Source organism: Eretmochelys imbricata, chromosome 5 (genome assembly GCF_965152235.1).
Source record: "Eretmochelys imbricata isolate rEreImb1 chromosome 5, rEreImb1.hap1, whole genome shotgun sequence".
Classification (NCBI taxonomy): domain Eukaryota; kingdom Metazoa; phylum Chordata; order Testudines; family Cheloniidae; genus Eretmochelys; species Eretmochelys imbricata.
In genome coordinates, this window is record NC_135576.1 from 121,634,115 (window position 1) to 121,655,036 (window position 20,922).

General features: G+C 45.4%; 1 protein-coding gene across 1 annotated transcript in view; it reads right to left on the reverse strand.

Moving 5' to 3' along the window:
• The window catches only part of LOC144265411 (paralemmin-1-like), a 123,645-nt gene that overhangs the window by 71,406 nt on the left and 31,317 nt on the right, over positions 1-20,922 (reverse strand). The window contains exon 3 of the mRNA XM_077818052.1: positions 15,979-16,109. Within this exon, the coding sequence (XP_077674178.1) occupies positions 15,979-16,109 (131 nt within the window). The remainder of the gene's footprint in view (positions 1-15,978; positions 16,110-20,922) is intronic.

The window sequence follows — 20,922 nt, forward strand, 5'->3', positions numbered from 1 at the left end:
AAAGAATTAGATAAGCTCATGGGGGATAGGTCTGCCAATGACTATTAGCAACTGCATACGCTGGGTGTCCCTAGGCCTCTGGCTGCCAGATGCTGGGACTGGCTGAGACAGGATGAATCACTTCATGATTGCCCTGTTCTGGTCATTCCCTTTGAAGTATCTGGCATTGGCCACTGTCAGAAGACAGGATACTGGGCTAGATGGACCATTGGTCTGACCCAGTGTGTGACTGTTCATATGTTCTTAACAGTCACCACTGAGGAGAAGAGGATGATCTCATTCTGGGACCACTTGAGGAGTAAGGTGCTTCTTGTCATGCGTAAGGGTGGCAGAATCTGGCCCTTCTGTTGAATCTGATGTAGCACTTTTCATCTGTGGGTCCTAAAGCATTTTACAAAGGTGGACAAATATTATCCCTATTTTAGAGGAGAAAAATGAGGCCCAGAGCATTCTCAGGGAGGATCTTTACCTCTGTAACACAATTCCTTCCTGCGTCTGCCAGGGCATTGATTTGACAACATTCAGGTGACTGCAAAGCCTGTCTTTTCATGGAATCCTAGAATATCAGGGTTGGAAGGGACCTCAGGAGGTCATCTAGTCCAACCCCCTGCTCAAAGCAGGACCAATCCCCAATTTTTTGCCACAGATCCCTAAATGGCCCCCTCAAGGATTGAACTCACAACCATGAGTTTAGCAGGCCAATGCTCAAACCACTGAGCTATCCCTGCCCATGCCCCCGCTGCTTCTGGTGGAGGAGAGTTGAACGGATGAGCAGTTGTGGTGGACGACTGAATACTGGCTGAAGGGGCATTTCCAATGGTTTTTAGGTTTTATACATTGGCCCAATGCATGTGGAAGTGGTATCACTATTTTGCACATGCTCCTATAGCTTTGGGGGCGAGGGGAAGGGAGTGCATTTTATAAAACAGACAGACCAGCTGTCTGATAGCAATGACTTGCAGCAACACTGATCTGGGGTGGGCTGTGTACTGCTTATTTTAACTGATGTTATTATTTTAATTATACGGTGCTTCAGCAGCTAGAGGAATCAATCTACTATCAGGCCCTGCCTTAGAGTGTAAGCTGATTTCTGCAGATATCAGGGGGAAATCTCCTTAGCCACCCCATCTTCAAATTCAGCATTGCACAATTGGCTCAGCACATTACAGTACTTCCTCTGGCTAGGACCAGGGTCCTGACGCTATGGCACTGAACAAGCGTTCCATTCTGAATTGGAGCCGCAGCGTGGTCCAGAAGACAGAGCACTGAACTGGGCCTTCGGAAACCTGGGCTCATTTCCCAGCTCTGCTGCTAAGTCATCTCACCTCTCTGTGCCGCTTGTTTCCTCTCAGCCTGCATCTGATCCCCTGACCCTGATGGGAGTCTTTCCATTGATTGCTTTGGGTGGAGTTCCTCCTGTCTGTTTAGATTGTAAACTCTTGTTTCTTAGTAGGTGTCTGTACAATGCTACTGTAACATAAATAATACTGTGGTCAGACAGTGCCAATACCAAATAATAAGCAGCATTAGAGTCAGAGAGAGGAGTTATTTAACTTAAGTGCCAACGTGGACACAAGAACAAATGGCTATAAACTGGCCATCAACAAGTTTAGTCTTTAAATTAGGCGAAGGTTTCTAACCATCAGAGGAGTGAAGTGCTGGAACAGCCTTTCAAGAGGAGCACTGAGGACAAAAGTCTAAGTGGCTTCAAGACTGAACTTGATAAGTTTATGGCGGGGATGGTATGATAAGACTGCCTACAACGGCATGTAGCCGATCTGTGATTGCTGACAGCAAATATCTCCAATAACCAGTGAAGGGACACTAGAAGGGGAGGCTCTGAGTTACTACAGAGAATTCTTTCCCAGGTCTCTGGCTGGTGGGTCTCGCCCACATGCTCAGGGTCTAACTGATCACCATATTTGGGGTTGGGAAGGAATCCCCCGCCCCAGTCAGATAGGCAAAAAAAACCCCAGGGTCTCTGCCATTCTCTGCAGCATGGGGCACGGGTCACTTGGTGGTTTAAACTAGTGTAAATGGTGGATTCTCTGTAACTTGAAGTCTTTAAGTCATGATTTGAGGATGTCAGTAACTCAGCCAGAGGTTAGGAGCTATTACAGGAGTGGGTGGGTGAGGTTCTGTGATCTGCAATGTGCAGGAGGTCAGACTAGATGATCATGATGGTCCCCTCTGACCTTAAAGTCTATGAGTCTATTTGCTGGTCAGAGGAAGGGGATTTTTCATTAATTTAAAGTGTTTTCATTAAACTACTTTTAGAAAATGTTGAAGTTTTCAGGGTTGCTGCCCCTGTGAGCAGAGGCAGGGCATCTTTACATGAAACTGAACTCTGAACAAAGGACATTTCCTGATAACCTGGTAGGGAAAACATGGGCCATTCATTATGATATGTGAAAGGGTTTAGTGTGATTGGGTTTTCCCATTTGCCATGCTGCCCCCACATTGAGTGCAAAGACAAAAGCATTATGGTGTTTTCTTATCTCTAGGGTGACAGCCCTGGCAATCATTTCCTAGAAGATGAGACTATAATGGAGTGTTGGCTGCTGCTACCAGGAAAGAATTTAATGCTACCAGGGTCTTAAACCTGGGTTGTAAACTGCTGTGATTTTTCTGCCTACAATCAGTTGCATTTGCACAAAGAGAAAAAAACGTGGTAAATATTTTTACAATCCCCAAATAACTAGAGCCCTGATCCTGTAACGAACTATGTGTTGACAGGATCTTGCACTTATGTGGAAGTCAATGGGACACAGGAATTTGCCTGTGTATATAAACTTGCAGCATGGAGGCCTAAAACACCTTTATTTGCAGAACTATTGGCAGAGTTGGGGTTAAGCACTGCAGAGCCTTCATTAGTCCCACTCTTGGAAGTTAATAAAGTGATTGTGCCAACACACAGAGCGAGGGCTGAAAGTGTCATAGAAAAAAACAGTACACATTTTAATACCAAAATATTTGACGGGCACCCTATTGATGACAGAAATGGGGAGTGGCTGGTGAGTCCATTTGTGCCACGACCCACTGGCTTCCCTAACACTCTAGCAGGGAGATGTGGGGTGATGCTGTACCATACCTGGTCTGCCATTCATTGATACTGCTTAATTTGCCTGCATTGATGTCCGGGAAAAGGAAAAAGATGAGTGGGACATGGACTGAGAGACCTGCATCAGGCACTTGGACGCACTGGCTGTTCCCACTCAGCTCCACCCTGATATTAGGGACCACCAACCATCCTGACTTTGTTTTAAAGTGGCTTTTCAGCTTTTAGGACAGCTCCTTGCTCACAACCTCCAGCCTCAAGAGCACCAAGGACTTTTGAGGTTCCTCACTGTTTGGAGTTTCAACTCACTGCTGATCCACACACACAAATTTGGAGTCATTGAGCATAATAAAGCAGAGTTGGGGACCAAAAAGTTCCTGGTCAGAGCAACAGCCTGTATCGGTCTCAGTCTGGCATGTGGCAATGGGCCCAAACAACAAAATTTAGCTCCTGTTCTCCGATACGCCAGATCTGGTATGCCCCAAACTTCTGGAGTATTCCAATTCAGGGCTTTGGGTGGAACCACTGAAAAAGTTCCCCTCTGCAAACTAGAGTGGAAGTTTGTAATGTATCTGAAGTAGTTCTGACATTTATGTGAAATGTACATACAGCATATATTTCATGCTGCAACCTTTTCCAAAACTGGAAGGCTATTTTACTGGCCCTAGGTTGAGGACTTCTTTTTTGTTCACAGCTCTTAGCTGAAAATCCCCTGGCAGCAAAGCTGGAATCTGAGTGTAACAGATACGAGCTGCCATTCCCAGAGCTAGGAATGGTGTCAACTTGATCCACTGCTAAACGTCCAGGACTATGAGTGTGAGAGCGGGAGCTGGAGTAACTCGTGAACAGTAAGCTTGACTGTCCCCATAGCATCTGATCAATGACTGACTTCCACGCAATCCGCTTGGAATGGCATTTAGAGGGGTAAACTGGTTCTCTGGCTTCCTGTCCTGGACACTGTCAGCTAAATGAAGCTTACAAGCACAACTCCGTTGGCTGCATGTTATTTCTTTGCTGCAGTTGCCCCCTGAAACATGCATCTAAGTTTAGGACTGATGTTTCATTGCAGGTGTGCCAGCTTATAAATAAATGCTTATGTACACTCATAGGAATGGGACTACTCACATCACAATGTCCTGAAGCACATTCCTCTCCCCTTAGTTTTTCCTGGGAATTTTATTAACATCTGATTTCTTTCTATATCCTTTGGAAAGTAAGAGGTTTAGCTTTATCTGAGAACCTTGAAACAGATCAGCTTCTTAAGGCTATAGTTATGACTGGATCTCTGTCTGAGGAATCTTAGAAATACATATCACTGGGTGCCAGAACTTCACTCTGACTCTCCAGTGCAATGTAGGCTGTTGCATAAAATTCTCTATGGTAGACTGCAGTTTATACTCTCCTCCAACTTTAAAGAGATAGAGGATGTATTGTACCTTGCACTAGGATTAATGATTATCCGACTGAAACCAAACTAAACAAATGATTTAGTCCACGATGGTACAGGCAGACCAGATCTAGGGCTTCAAGTCTTAATTTAAAGTAGGAGCGAGGTCAGGACCTTGGGAGAGGGGGCGGAGCAGGGGCAGGAAGAGGCAGATCAAGGGTGGGGCTTTGGGGAAGGGGCGGAGTGGGGGCAGGGCCTTAGGGCACAGCATGGGTTGAGCACCCCCGAGAAAAGGAAAAGTCGGCGCCTGAACTTATAGCCATCCATTTCTTCTTACGCTGTTTCATCACTGCCACAAAACTACAATGTCATGTTATTGCCAATATTAGTGTGGATATTTATTATTTAGCTCCAACTAAGGGTTTGTCTACTCAGTCCCACAACGCGGACTCCGGGGGGAGTCAACGGCAGCCGGCACTAACTCGTTGCGCTGTGACAGCCCTGTTGTACTGTAATGGTGGGGCTGTGTAGACAAGCCCTAAGATCAGGGCCCCACTGGGCTAGACTGGGCTAGACACAAAGAGACAGCTCCTGCCTCAAAGACTTTGGCATCTAAAGAGACAAGGTAGAAAAGGGTGGGAGAAGGAGACACGACATACAAATAGAAGATTGGGAGCGGAGGCGCAGGCAGATCAAGTGGCTTGCCCAAGATTACACAGGACGTTTGTGGCAGAGCTAGGAACTTAACCCAGTAATACTTTCCAGGCCTCAAGCTGTCATCACTGATAATCTCCTCTGGAGCAGAAGCAATTCCCAAAGGACAAGCTGAGCCACTTACATTGCAGAGATGGGTCCAGAGTGTTTTCAATTAACTGGTTCCTGTGTCCAAGGCCAGCTCTACACGAGGAACTTTTGCTAGTATAACAACATCAGTTAGGGGTGTGATCTTTTTACATTTTTATACTGCAGATATACTAACAAAAAAGTCCCTTTGCTGGCCTGGCTTATTTTGCTCTGGGAACTGGTCTAAACTATACTAGCAAAAGCACTTTTTTTTTTTGGTGTCGCGGTTCCTTGTGGGAGTTGTAGTTCGGATGCCTCACGCTCCCATTCTCCTCAATGGGCCATACTCCCTGGCTGGACTACATTACCCATGATGCACAAGGTCCCCATTGTGGCTGAATTGCCACAGGGCACCATGGGAGTCCACATAGGTCTGAAAATGTAATTATAAACAGGGAATCATGGACGAGGTGCATTTGTAGTGAGGTCCCACAGGGATCGGTTCTTGGCTCTTTGCTACTTAACATTTTTATCAATGACTTGAAAGAAGACGTAAAATCATCACTGACAGTTTGCAAAAGACAAAAATTGGGGATAAATAATGCAGAGCACAGGTCACTGATACAGTGTGATCTGGGTTGCTTGGTAAGCTAGGCACAAGCTAACAATATGCTTTTTAATATGGCTAAATGTAAATATATTTATCTAGGAACAAAGAACATAGGCCATACTTACAGTATGGGGGACTGTATCCTGGGAAGCAGTGACTTTGAAAAAGATTTGTGGTGGATAATCAGCTGAACATGAGCTCCTAGTGTGATGCTGTGACCAAAAGGGATAATGCGATCCTTAGATGCATAAACAGGGGAATCTGTAGTATGAACACAGAGGTTATTTTACCTCTGTATTTGGCACTGGTGCAACCATGGCTGGAATACCGTGCCCAGTTCTGGCGTCCACAATTCAAGAACAATGTTGACAAATTGGAGAGTATTCAGAGGAGAGTCACGAGAACAATTCCAAGATTAGAAAACATGCTTTATAGTGATAGAACAAGGAGCGCAATCTATTTAGTTTAACAAAGAGAAGATTAAGGGGCAGCTTGGTTACAGTCTATAAATACCCACATGGGGAACAAATATTTAATAATGGGCTCTTCAATCGAGCAGAAAAAGGGTATAACGTGATCCAATGGCTAGAAGTTGAAGCTAGACAAATTCAGACTGGAAATAAGGTGTGAATTTTTAGCAGGGAGGGTAATCGACCACTTGAACAAGTTACCAAGGGTTGTGGTGGATTCTCCATCAATGGCAATTTTAAAATCAAGATGAGATGTTTTTCTAAAAGATCTGCCCCTCGGGGAAGGTCTATGGCCTGTGTTATACAGGGGATCAGCTTAAATGTTGCCACAGCAACATGAGTGGTAGGCAGGGCTAGTCGTCTTAGTACATCCCTAGGGTCTCAGGCGGGACTGTATTTGGTGCGGCTAGCCAATCCTTCTGCTTGCACTGCCATGGCTACACTCTGCTTTTAGTTTGCTAGCTTCATTGGCACTACTGCGGGTATGTCTGCCCGAGCTGGAAAGTACACCTCCAGACCCAGTGTGGACACACCCTAAGAGACAGAGATCAGCATGAGCTGAACCAGCTTTTAAATGCTGCTTTTGGAAGACTTTAGCTTAGTCCATGCCACTGCCATGTCAAGTCCTAAAACCTCTTTTATCTGACCCCAGGTGGTAGGATGTTAACCCGAGCCTGGATAAGAGCAGCCATTGTGCAGAGGAAGACGGTTATCAAGGCAAAAGGAATTAATATGGCTTCAGGTCAAAGGAAAGGAAACAAGCACTGCAAACACGCAAAGCGATGAAGAGCCTCAGGGTATATGGCCTAGTTCTATGCCATTTGTAAATGCACCCCAGAACAATCATCTGCTTCTAATGTTTAGAGGGGTGAGTGAGTGTGTGTGTGTGTGAGAGAGACACTGTTCTCAGACCCAGTTTGAGCAGTCTCTTTGATAGTGTGTTTCCTGCCATATTAAAAAAATCATTCTCTGGGTCAGCATTCAACTAAAAGGATGGAGGGAGCTTTTCAGATGCGAGGACTGGCCTGCAGCTTGTTACACTGAGGCTCACCTGTAAGGATAGTTGGCAAACCAATAAACACAAACTAGGACAAATGTAGCAATGAAAGGAGAGGAGTTGGGGTCAAATCCTGTTTGCCATGGGGCGGCAGGGTTGGGAGGGGTGGACTTAACTGAGATATTATAAAGTGAATATCTGTCAAAGCCTCCCATTTATGATGTACCACAGTTTAAAACTTTAGGAAGTCAGAGTCAGCGTAGCTAGATTTAATAAGGGGCTAGAAGATTTTCGGTAGTTATACACACTAGGACAGGGGTCATTCAGTGTCATGTTTCAAGGCCTAATATTAGCCCAAGTATGAGGCAGGAATGTTGTCACCTCATGTACAGCATAACATTACTAGCCACATGCTTTATAGTTTTATATTTACTCTGAGGCATCAGGGCAAGCACAACACAGAGGTAGGAGACGTGATGGATAAGGCTGTGAGTTGGTCACGGAGTCCGTGACCTCCGTGACTTCTGCAGAAGCTGGTGCATCTGGCTCCAGGGCTGCCTGAGCAGCTCAGGCTGCGCCTGGGCCAGTCTCATCAGCCACTCCTGGGACAGTCTTGGCCACCGCCCACCCGCAACAGCAGCAGGAGGAGTTTCGGTGTGGGAGGGGGCTCAGGGCTGCGGTTTGGGAAGGGGTGATGGCTGTGGATGGCGTTTATTTTGGGGGGGCTTCCCGGAAGTGGCAACATGTCCCTTCCTCATCTCCTAGCTCCACGCATCAATCAATTTTACTAGTGTAAAATATGGCAGCCTGCTTGTTAAGTGAAGTTTCATGGCACCTGTGCTCTGGCATCTGCACAGGCTGCCTTTGGGCTCGGGGACGGTGCTCAAGGTGTTCGTTCTGATCTTAAATGGCCCTTCTGCTTGAGGGAGCTGCTCACTTCTGCTCTGAGCAGCCTCTCTTTCTCACTGACTGCTGGACTGGGTGATAACACCACAGAGTACAAGCCTCATTCAGCGTTCCCAGTTTGAGACATACAGAGAATACATCTGAATCCTGGCACGAGGAAGAGACCAAGGGAACAAACGACAGAACGAGAGAAGACTGGCAGTTCAGACACCAGCAGGAGAGCACATGACGTGGGGAAAAGGAGCAGGAAACACTATGACAAGAATTAGCTTAGAGTTCACGTCTGCTGGGAGCTCCAAGGAGACAGGAGAAAAGGCTTCAACATAGCCTCAGGCTGGAGCCATAGATGTGGGAGGAACTTGGCTTACAACGTTCCCCAAACCTATGTGTATTTATTTTTGTTCATAAGCTTTTCTCATATGCATCTTCAGCAAGGGTTCTCTCTTAGTGAGCCCATCCCAGTCACTAGGACTCCAACAGTGCCAGATTTGAATATGCAGCAATAAAGGCTAAGTTAACTCTGATGTAAGGTGGATACAATTCTGCCGGCTTCAACAGAGATTCATTTCCTTCCATCTGGTCTGGAGCTGGCCCTCTCCAAATTGTGAGCTCCACCTGCCAGCTGTTAGCTAGACACCAGTCAGTCACAGCCAAGTGGCAGACAACCTCCCATACTCCGTGCATCTCTTGCTACCCGAGACCTGCATGGCACCTCATCCGTGATTCAGATCGGGTCAGCTCTATCAGATATACTGAAGGGAAGCCTTTTTTTTGGTCAGCCTGGTAGGCACAGTGCTCAACTCTTCTCAGCGGGAAATCCCTCCTACTTGCAACACACCTATCATGAGCATCCGCCGTAGGTATTAAAGCCGCTTGTTTTATAATCTCTCAAACAAACATGCTAGCAAAAGAGTCACCAGCAAAAATGTACACCAGTCAGCGGGAACAACTCATTACCTTTGTTCCAAAGCACAAGCCTGAACCCTAGAGTTAAGGAAGATCTCCATTAGCTATATTAGTCTAGGATTCGGCTTTTCTTTTGTGAGGCAAGTCATTAGAGGACAAGAAAAGTCACAATTTAAAACCAATCCTGCTTAGCGTGCACGAGCCCACATGCCCACTCACACAACTTCATAACCTCAAAGGGCTTTTACAGACATTAGGCAATGAATGCACGTGACACTTGAGTAGCTCTGAAATTCTCCAGTAAAGGGCAGTGGACATACCCATTAGCCACTGCATTTCAGTTTTTCTACTCCAAGAGCGGTCACACACACAGACACACAGACACACAAACACACATTTCTGTTCCAAGAGTCTCTCCCCTTTTCCTTTGTGCGTAGTGCTTTGAGGACCCAAAGCATTTTATGTGCGGCTCACATACACCCCAATCCATGTCCAAATGCAGTGTGTAAAGTGTCTCTCCCCTTTGGAGATGATGGGCCAGATTCTCATCCAGCATGAATGGGTGTAGCTCCATTAACTTCAATAGAGACACACCAATTTACATCAGCTGAGGATTTAGCCAAGTGATTTTTCCCCCGCAGGAGCACAGTGTTATAAAAGTAGGTCAGGGTGTCAAACAAGTCTCTGGAAAAGCATTCATCCTCCCAAGGAGTTCATGGAAGTCTCATTGGTTCTATGGCGAGCCTGTGAAAGCTCGGTACAATCAGGGAAGTTACTAGCCATGTTAACCGGCATCAGCCATCGAGTGATGAAATATGTTGTCACGGAGGTTATTACATGTAAGCATCTTGTATAATGGTTTCATGGCAAAGAAAAATCCTTCACCCTTTGTAGTTAATGTAGGTCTCTGGGACACGCTATAACATAATCTCATAAAATAAAATAAGTTTGGAAGCCTTTCAAATACCGGGAAAGAACAGCAGGCTGTGGGTGGGCTGCCATACTCTGCGAAGGCTGGCTGTTAGTACCCAGATGTTGAATGCCAATTTTCCATTTACTGCTGTAAAATAACAGACTGTCATGTGGTAAAAATAACCACGACAGGCAGACAGAGCATTCCAATGTTTGCTTCACCTACAGCACTTAGGCAAGAATGTGTCTGCGAAAGTTCATTAGGCATTTATCTCGCTGCTAGACCAAAGGGTACATTTCATGTTTGTGATTTGGAGAGAGGAGGGGGTAAAATATTATTTACCGCCCAAAGTCTAATGCAACTGTATAACCCAGGGGATATCAGTCAGGTGACACTGGCAAAGAATCACAGAAAGAGTTACTTTCTTCCAACCCTGAAGAAGAAACCCTATAAGAAAAAGGAAAACAGAATTATCCCAAATGCTTCTCTTCCTCGCTCTCAGCTGCTCTGTAGCATTCCTGCCTAGAGCATTCCCCATCTCACTTCTGCCTGGCATTCTGCCACAGATTTAAAGAAACAGTCCACACAGTCTTGCAATCACATTTGCTGAATCCAATAGTTAAAGAATGCTTTTCAACCAAGTTCCATCTGACTTCTGTTTAGCCTCAATCATGCTCCCATTGAAGTCAAAGGCAAGAGTCTAATGGGACTTCAAAGCAAGATCAAACCCACTATATTTGCTAAAAAATTCAGGTAGTGATTGGTGCAAGTGTTTAGAAGAAAATATCTCCTCTCCCCTCAAAATGAATCTTTACCCAAGTCTAGAACCAAATCAGCATCCAGTACTAGCATATCTGACATATCTGACACTGCAGTCAGATTGTTCATGGGAAGAAGTTTTCTTCTGGCCCAGTGTAAAAAGCAGATTTCCAGGCAATTATGACCCTACAGAGCTGCTCAAGTCAGTTTGACAAAACAGACAGAACACCCTCCTATGCCCCCAGACTCTCTCTTCTCAAAAAGCATACAACGCCAAACTCCAGTCACTTTGAATTAGGCTTAGTCAGTCTTATTCGGTCGGCTAGGTCAGAACCAAATCCCTGGATACAAAGATCCCTCAACTCTGTGTCTCTACCCATCTCGCCTTTCCTTTCTTGGTTAATTACGCTTCTAATGCTCCTATGATTCCTCACTCTCTAAGCAAATTAAAATAATCTCACTCTGCCTGTGATTTTTACTGCAAGGCTCTTATTCTGCTCGTATTTTGCCATAGTCTTTCTTTCCCTGGTTTGTCTTTTATGTATGTTTTGTACTTCTGTGTGCCCTTTGTTGGTGATTATCCGCATAATTACACAACGGTATTTAGCTATTTGTAATCACTTCTATATTATGGACTGTTGTACTTTACTGCTGGTTTTTTATGATGTCTGTGAGTCATACTGACTTTCTGGATGTGCCTGGAATTGTGAATACAGAAATGCAGACTAAGGTAGGCCAAGATCCTGCAAACACTTGCACAGGAGTGATCCTATTGAAGTCAGTTGGATTACGCACATGGGTAAAGTTACTCACATGAGTAAGGGTTTGCAGGATATAGGCCATACTTTATGATTTCTTGTCTCTTGCATTTCATGAAAATCTAATAAAGAACCGGAAAAAAGAAAAAGTGAAACATTGTTTGCCTTGAGTTTTTTCAACAAAGGATCAGATTCTGATACCCTTACGTCCCGTGGGTGGGCCTTACTGTATATGTGGTCCTAATGATTTCAATGGGTCCACTTGTGGAGTAAGTTGCTATTCAATGTGAGTGAAGTTGTCAGTAAATTCCGACTTGTAATAACAGACACATAACTCCCACAGTATTCTTGTCAGCAAGTTAAAGAAGTATGGGCTGGATGGATGCACTACAAGGTGGGTAGAAAGTTGGCTAGATTGTCGGGCTCAACGGGTAGTGATCAATGGCTCCATGTCTAGTTGGCAGCCGGTATCTAGCGGAGTGCCGCAAGGGTTGGTCCTGGGGCCGGTTTTGTTCAATATCTTCATTAATGATCTGGAGGATGGTGTGGATTGCACCCTCAGCAAGTTTGCGGATGACACTAAACTGGGAGGAGTGGTAGATATGCTGGAGGGTAGGGATAGGATACAGAGGGACCTAGATAAATTAGAGGATTGGGCCAAAAGAAATCTGATGAGGTTCAACAAGGAGAAGTGCAGAGTCCTGCACTTAGGACGGAAGAATCCCATGCACCGCTACAGACTAGGGAACGCATGGCTAGGCAGCAGTTCTGCAGAGAAGGACCTAGGGGTGACAGTGGATGAGAAGCTGGATATGAGTCAACAGTGTGCCCTTGTTGCCAAGAAGGCCAATGGCATTTTGGGGTGTATAAGTAGGGGCATTGCCAGCAGATCGAGGGACGTGATCGTTCCCCTCTATTCGACATTGGTGAGGCCTCATCTGGAGTACTGTGTCCAGTTTTGGGCCCCACACTACAAGAAGGATGTGGAGAAATTGGAGAGAGTCCAGCGAAGGGCAACAAAAATGATCAGGGGACTGTAACACATGAGTTATGAGGAGAGGCTGAGGGAACTGGGATTGTTTAGTCTACGGAAGAGAAGAATGAGGGGGGATTTGATAGTTGCTTTTAACCTCCTGAAAGGTGGATCCAAAGAGGATGGATCTAGACTATTCTCAGTGATAGCAGATGACAGGACAAGGAGTAGTGGTCTCAAGTTGCAATGGGGGAGGTTTAGGTTGGATATTAGAAAAAACTTTTTCACTTGGAGGGTGGTGAAACACTGGAATGCGTTACCTAGGGAGGTGGTGGAATCCCCTTCCTTAGAAGTTTTTAAGGTCAGGCTTGATAAAGCCCTGGCTGGGATGACTTAATTGGGGTTGGTCCTGCTTTGAGTAGGGGGTTGGACTAGATGGCCTCCAGAGGTCCCTTCCAACTCTGTTATTCTATGATTCTATGATTCTATGACATTTGGTCTGTGTTAAATTATGGCTGTGAAACATGGACATTCAAATAATTGACAATAAAGAGACTACTAGTCTTCAAATTATGAAGTTACAGAAGAATTCTGAAAAATGATAGCTTATGTAACCAACAAAAAGTACTGGAACTCAACAAATGCTGGTCAGAGATCTCTTGAGGAGAAACATTCGATTTGCAGGACACATTTTAAGAGGTTCACAGGCAATGCATTTTATGGAAGGGAAAGCTGATGGCAGAAGAACACGAGGCAGAAAAAAAAAGATCTTGGATGGACGATGTGGATCAAAAGGACTATTCATCCACAAAGAGACGAGCAGGGAATTGTACAGAATGGGCTACTATGGTTGCAAACCTCCAGTAATGGAGATGCCACATTAGAAGAAAAAGAAAGATGTTAGACTCTGAGCCGTAGGCTGCAAGTGGGCTCATGCAATTACCATGATAGTATTAGTGCCTTCTTCTACCATGGAGCTCCATGGATACAGGCTGAGTTTGCTTCTGATACAAAGAGAGGGACAGTCCTCCCCAATGATCTCTCACCAGACCCCTTCTCACTTCCCTCAGCTGTCTCCCGTCACAAAGGGAGAGACTCCCGTCCCCAAATGCCTTGTTCCCCTTCCCATGTAAAAGGATAGGATTCCCAGATTTTGGTCCTAATCTTCCAGCCAATTTAAAGTAAAAGTGTCAGATTAAAAACCATGATTTTTAGAAATGTTTCCTTACCGGTGTTGCTAACAACACCATGCTGTGAATTCACACAAAGGGAATGGCACTGTCTTAGTGAGAGAGATTTAGGGTGGGATTTTCAGTAGCACTGAATCGAGCAGACTGGGTTCTAGGCCCCAGATCTTACAGATAAATCTAGAGCTAGCCCTAACACTGCCCGAGGGTAGAGATATATGCCACCGCCTGACAACACAGGAAAACAGGCCCATGTGGGACTGTAGGCCGTCTGTATTAACTTCAACCTGGTATGCAGCCGTATCCATTTTGGCATTGTATTCGTAGTGCTTGCCAAGCTCTGGTGTTTATTTCTGACCTGGAAAGGCACAGTGAAATCTCGTACAACATAGTGGCGCTTATTTTAAACAAGCAATAAGTCGTCGTCGTCGTAGTAGTAAGAGAGTGACCCTTATGAACACATTAACTTGAGTGAAAGAAGCTGAATCCTCAGTAAACAACAGGCAGGTTCTGCTGTAAAGGTGGGGATGAGCGGGTGCTTCTTGTTTGTTAAAGTTGGCACCTGAGGCTAACTGCCAGTAGATGACAATAAGCCAGTTGCCCTGTTCTTTGCCCTGAACTTTACATATTCTCCAGCAGGACGCTGCTCCCCCTCACCCCCGGCCAAGCATGTGTGTTACAGGATTCCTTTCACAGATGCCTCAATACTGCAGCTGTTTAGCACTCACCCATATGAGACAGCCTGAATCTCTGATGCAGAACCAAGGTCCCTGGCACACTGGACACATGGTGCAATGGTAGTCTCACCCCTCTGGCTTGTTGTACAATCAGACAATAGTTTTCCTCTGCTCTTGGGTATCTGGTTCAGCCAAACTCCTGTCTGTCTAGTTAAGGGGTTTGGGCCAGCTCCATCCCTAATGGACAGGTTCTCTCTTTAGTAGCATACTTCCAAGGGAGAGAGGGCAGGGGCCTTTGGCCCTGATTCAGCAAGGTACTTAAGCATGGGCTTACCTGTAAGCATATAGGTAGTCCCACTAAAGCCATGTGGCTAAGTATCTTGCTTCAGCGTATTACCGTGCAATTCTTCCCCATCACTCTCAACTCTCTAACGTGTTCTGGCTACTGGGACATATCCTGGGATAAAGCCCACCATCTCAAGGCTCTCCCCTGGCTGGGTGGTGACACCAAATGGAAATAATCATTTTAGCCTGTTTGCGGTTCTTTCTGCTTCCCGCCTCCAGCTCACATTCCTGCTGTCTCCCCCTTTCTCCACCACTCATAAGAACATCTATACTAGGTCAGACCAATGGTCTATCTAGCCCAGTATCCGCTGATGGTGGCCAGTGCCAGAGCTTCGGGGGAAGTTTACAGAACAGGGCAGTTGGTGCGATCCACCCCTGTCTTCTGGCAGTCAGAGGTTTAGAGTCACCCCGAGCATGGGGCAGCCGCCCTGACTATCTTAGCTAATAGCCACTGATGGACCTATCTTCCATGAACTTCCCCCTTACACGTGCCTCAGTGGGATCTGTTGGGAGGGATCTAATTGTCAAAGGATCCTGTACTATATATTAAGAATTTAGGTCTTCAGAGGGGTCTTGATCCTTGTTATCCCTTCACCCTAGTGGCCAGGTGTCACTGTGGCAGAGGAGGGAACTGGTGCACACAGAGGCTAAATGACTTACCCATGGGCACACTGTAAGGCTTGTGTCAGAGCAAGGAACTGAAACCAGGTCTCCCAACTCCTAGTGCTCTCACCACTGGACCATCCTTCCTCTCCTTCAGGATCAAGACCGCTCTGGAGACCTGAACTGCAAATGCATGAAGGTTGTGGGCCAAAATTGAGCCCTATCTTATGCTGGTGTAAATCTAGAGTTCCTGAGCCTACTTCAGTGACTCAGGATTTACACCGGCATAACTGACCATTTGCTCTTGTTGGTTTTAGAATACATCATTTGAAACAAAAAAAGCAAACAGGTGTAATGAGAAATTGATAAAAAAAAAGGTAGGGGCCAAATTCTGTAGCTGAAGGCACACATACAATTCCTTGGGCGAGATTCTCTATTGCCCTGCATCTTGTATAGTCAATTACACCAGTGCAAAGCAGAATGGTGAGCAGTGTGTACACACTTTTTGCACTCACTGTGCACTGATGTAATGACTACAGGAGGTGCAAGGCAATGGAGAATCTGGCCCAGGTGTTTAAGGGAAACCATGTATGTACAACAAAGGGCAGAATTTAGCCCTGTGAAAGCAAAGGAAAACGGCACCTACCTGTGGATGTTGTCTTCAAGCCTTTTCACTTTGAGCTCATCCTCTTCTGACTGCCTCCTTCTGGCTTCTTCTTCTTCTGCTGAGCCAGCGGGAATACCCTGCAGCAGCCATTTTTCTCGAAGTGCTTTTGACTGCAAGGAAAAAAAGAGAAGGGTCGAAAGGAGGAAAAAACTGTATTCCCTGAGTGGGAGGAGAAGCCAGATCTGCTTTTAAATATTTGATAGCCCTCACTGAATCACTAATTAGCACTTTAAATATTATACACATCATACACACTAGCTAATCCTTGAGGGGTTTATCCAGGTGTCAGGTCAGCCAGAAGTCAGAGTGTCAGTTTTACAGTATATACCATATCTGCCACTGATTTGTTAATCTGAAGTTATTTTTAATTGCTAATGAAAACTGAATTTCCAACCACTCAGACTAACCACTCCTAGAAGAAGTGAAATCCCAGCCCGGATATAGGCCATCTTATGAGCTATAATGCAAGGGCTCGGAGGCCACAAAAAATACTTATAGAATCAAAAGCAAAGAGCGATGCTCTGACAAAAAGCAGTGGGATCGAAACATAACATGCTTTAGAAAAGTTAAGATGATTAAGGCCATAGATGTTCACTGTGATTTTTTAAAATATATTTACCAAAAACAGTGCCTATGGAAATGCTCACAACCTCCTAGCCAGACCAAGGCAAAAAAAAAAAAAAATCTTACATCAGTATACGCTAGTTGAACGGCAGCTGGGTAACGGACATCACCCCGGGACTGTGGTAACAAGGGGCAGTAGCACACACTCAATAAGATGGTACATTGGATTCTCACCATATTTTCCATATATTTTCCCCTCAGCCTACCAGCATTAGTACAGTCTCATCTGGAGTGAGCTCCTACCCGGTAGCTGTCATCCAATGAGACACAGTGGTGAAGATCTACTGGGGATAAGATACACTTAGAGGGTCAGTACGCCTAAAGCACACCAGCCCATGCCTTCTGGGGGGAGGGACAGCTCAGTGGTTTGAGCTTTGGCCTGCTAAATGCAGGGTTGTGAGTTCAATCCTTGAGGGGGCCATTTGGGATCTGGGGCAAAAATTGGGGATTGGTCCTGCTTTGAGCAGGGGGTTGGACTAGATGACCTCCTGAGGTCCCTTCCAACCATGGTATTCTATGATTCTATGATTCTCACTAACCCCTCCCTCCTGATATACATGTCGTATAAGAGGGTAGACAAGATGGAATGCTAGACAACAACACCTTTAGGAATGAAGGCTACTTGTCCAATGCCAGCCTCTGGGAAAGAAAATGGAACAAGGAGGAAATGGAGCTGCCATGTTTACTGTTGCTACAGTCAGCAGGTGAGTCAACAAGACATCAAGATCAGTGGTCTCAGAGACGGCGTACAGATCTCACTTCATCAGCATGGTCACTCAGGATAGGGTTTTCAAAAGCACCTAAGTGATTTAGGAGCACACATCCCAGTGACTATCAAAGGAACTTGTACTCCGAAGCCACTTCAGTGTTTTTTCACGGCGCACTCCCCGTTAGTACCCGGCCTGAGCCGGGGAAGCTAATGATCCAGCCAGCAGACCAAATTCCGTGCAGAATCCTGGTCAAGTGACACCCGTGGCATGTTGCACATATGCTAAGAAGAAGTGCTTTTAAAAATTCCACCCTTAATCTTCATCCATTGCCAATGGGAGATCATTTACCAAACCCACCAGTGCAGTTCCTATTCCATACCCAGGTCTGTACCCAAACTGACAAGGACCAAAAAGATCTGAGGCATCTCACTTCTCAGAGTCATCTAGCAGCCTTAGACTCATAGACTTATAGACTTTAAGGCCAGAAGGGACCACCATGATCATCTAGTCTGAACTTCCTGTACAACACAAGCTACAGAATCTCACCCACCCACTCCTGTAATAGGCCCAGAACATCTGGCTGAGTTATGGAAAGCCTCAAATCTTCATATAAATACTTCAAGTTACAGAGAATCCACCATTTACTCTAACTCAAGCCAGCAAGTGACCGGTGCCCCACTCTGAAGAGGAAGGCGAAACCCCCCAAGGTCTATGCCAATCTGATCTTGGAGAATATTCCTTACCGTCCCCAAATATGGTGATGTCGGCAAGACCCACCAGCCAGACACCTGGAAAGACTTCTCTGTAGAAACTCAGATCTCTCCTCATCTATTGTCCCATCTCCAGCCATTGGAGATATTTGCTAATAGCAGTCATAGATGGGCCATATGTCATTGTAGGCAGTCTCATCACATCATCCTCTCTGTAAACGTATCGAGTTCAGTCTTGAAACACATGGTTTTTTGCCCTCACTTGGAAGGCTGTTCCACAACTTCATTCGTCTGATGGTTAGAAACCTTCATCTAATTTCAAGCCTAAACTAGTTGATGGCCAGTTTATATCCCTTTGTTATTGTGCCCACCTTCTCTGCTTCAAACAGATTAGATACAAGACGATAGTTAGCCAGACTGTCAGTATCAAGTGATGGTTTCTTTAGCAAAGGCTACACAAGAGCCTGGCCACCTGCACTGCCTGAGGGCCAAACTGCCCTAACCCGCAGTGAGCAGCACTTACTCCGCAGATTGCGCAGCAGAAGTCAATGGGATGATTTGAGTGGGAAAGTACTACTCAGCATGTGTAAAGGTATCATACTGCAGCCCGAAGGGCTGTGTTCACAATCTCCACCAGAAATGAACCCAGATTTTTCCAGTGCCATTCACTAGCTAGGAGGATAGGAGTCCAAAGGGCAGGCTGCAGAATGAAGCATCCCTGGCTCATTTTGTGAGCCTCACTGGCCTGAACCCACCCAGAAGAGACTTAGTGTTTGTCCACTCCAAGTCCCACCCTGCATCTGATTTTATCCACAACGTAACCAGCAATTTCCTCACAAGGGCAGAGGTTTGTATCAGTCACCCAGTGAAAGCAGCTTGGATTGCTCAGCTGTCTACCCCTTGAAATCACCTGAACAAATGGAGGAGGTGAAAAATCTCTCTTGCCCCTGCACAGCCACAGCATAAACATTCAAAACCCCTTAATTTTGTAATTGGTCAACTTCCACTGCGGGCATTCCAGCTCTCTTGCTTCATTTGTACTGGTCATCTCTGACCACAGATAACCTGTGTGGGTGAAGCCAGACAAGATGGTGATTATTAATGACCAAAGATTATTTCTGCATCCTGCCAAATACTCCAATGTGGTTTGCCAGAGAAACATATTCTATGACTTTTGGAAAAACTTCACGACCCAGGCCTAATTTCAGATCTGAGCCCATTCACCTGGTCTAGAAAGTGACCAGGTCTGTGAGTTTATCCCCTCCGCAGTCTACAAAGTGAAGCTGTTAAAGGAAATTGACCGTTCAAATAGGTGTAAATTCAAAGGCTGCCCCAAACCTGTGGCATCAGGCTTTTTAATGAAGTGCTGAGGTCTCTAGGTGTTATAGAACCAGATTTGTGCAAACACAGTATAAAAATAAACAAACATCTTTTTGGCAGTAAAGAGAAAGATCATTAATTTTGTTTGTGGACAGACAGACAGACACACTTGCACACACAACCTGTGCATAAGCTATTTGATATCACTGGGTGATCTATTTCATATCAGAGGAGCAGATTTTCATGTGATAGCACGCACAGAAGTAATGTAAAATGAAAAGGCAAATGAGACTTTATGAACAACCCCAACTCCCATTAGCTGCATTGGGCTGTGGATCAGGCCCCTTACATCTTAAAAAATAACCTCTCCCATTCACAGAACAGAGGATTTCCAATACTGTAGATGGGGTGTCAGCTACAACTGAATGTCATGAGTTTTGCCATTGACTTGAATTGTTCTCCAGGCCACTAATCTACCTTCTAGTTGTGCCTTCCTCCAACAATGATCAATACTTTATGCTTCAGAAGAAAGCAAAATCATTGGCTCAGTTGTGCCATGTTATACATTGAGTGTGAGTGTTTGGGGGTTATTTTTTCCTAAACCTGGTGGTAAATCATTCTGGTCCTGATTTAGCAAAGCATTTAAGGACACGAGGTACAGGCTTAACTGCTTTACTAAATTGCCTTCAGGTATGAGATTGTATTAAATACGCCTAACTAGCTATTAATAGACATATAATTATCTAGTCCTTAAAAAAAAATCCAGCTTCCAATGAGCAATGAGTTCCACAGGTTGGCTGTGCTTGAGACAATTAGCATGTCTTTGCACTAGTTCTCGGTGTACTGTCTTTTAATTTCATTCCTCTTACAAGCTGTGGGGAGAACTAGGGCTCGAACCAAGACGGGACTCCCGATTGCTGTGCTCTAAGTGACGGGCCATTGTGCTGTGACACTCTGTTCCGCTTGTCACGTTATTTAAAACCAGCGTCATCTTTTACAGCAATGCATAATGCTTAAAACCAGGCACAGGTGCACACAGATTAATTATAATGGAATGATCGAGTGGTTCTTAACCAGGGGTACATACACCCATGGGGGGTACGCAGAGGTCTTCCAGGGGGCACTCAACTCAGTTAGAGCAGTGTTACTCAACCTGGGGGTTGCAGCCCCAGGGGGGGGTCACGGGATGGGTTTAGGGGGATTGCAAGTGCAGGGCCGGCATTAGGGGGTGGCAAGCAGGTCAACTGCCCAGGGCCCCACACCACAGGACCCCCGTGAAGCTCAGTTACATGCTTTAGCCCTGCCGCCTGGGGCTCAGGCTTCAGACAAGGCTCACAAGTGAAAAACAGGCTCAAGTATCAGACTGACCTGTACGTACAATATTTATATTCCAATTGATTTATTTTGTAATTATATGGTAAAAATGAGAAATAAGCAATTTCTCAGTAATAGCGTGCTGTGACACTCATGTATTTTTATGTTTGATTTTGTAAGCACGTAGTTGTTAAGTGAAGTGAAACTTGGGCTATGCAAGACAAAGCAGACTCCTGAAAGGGGTA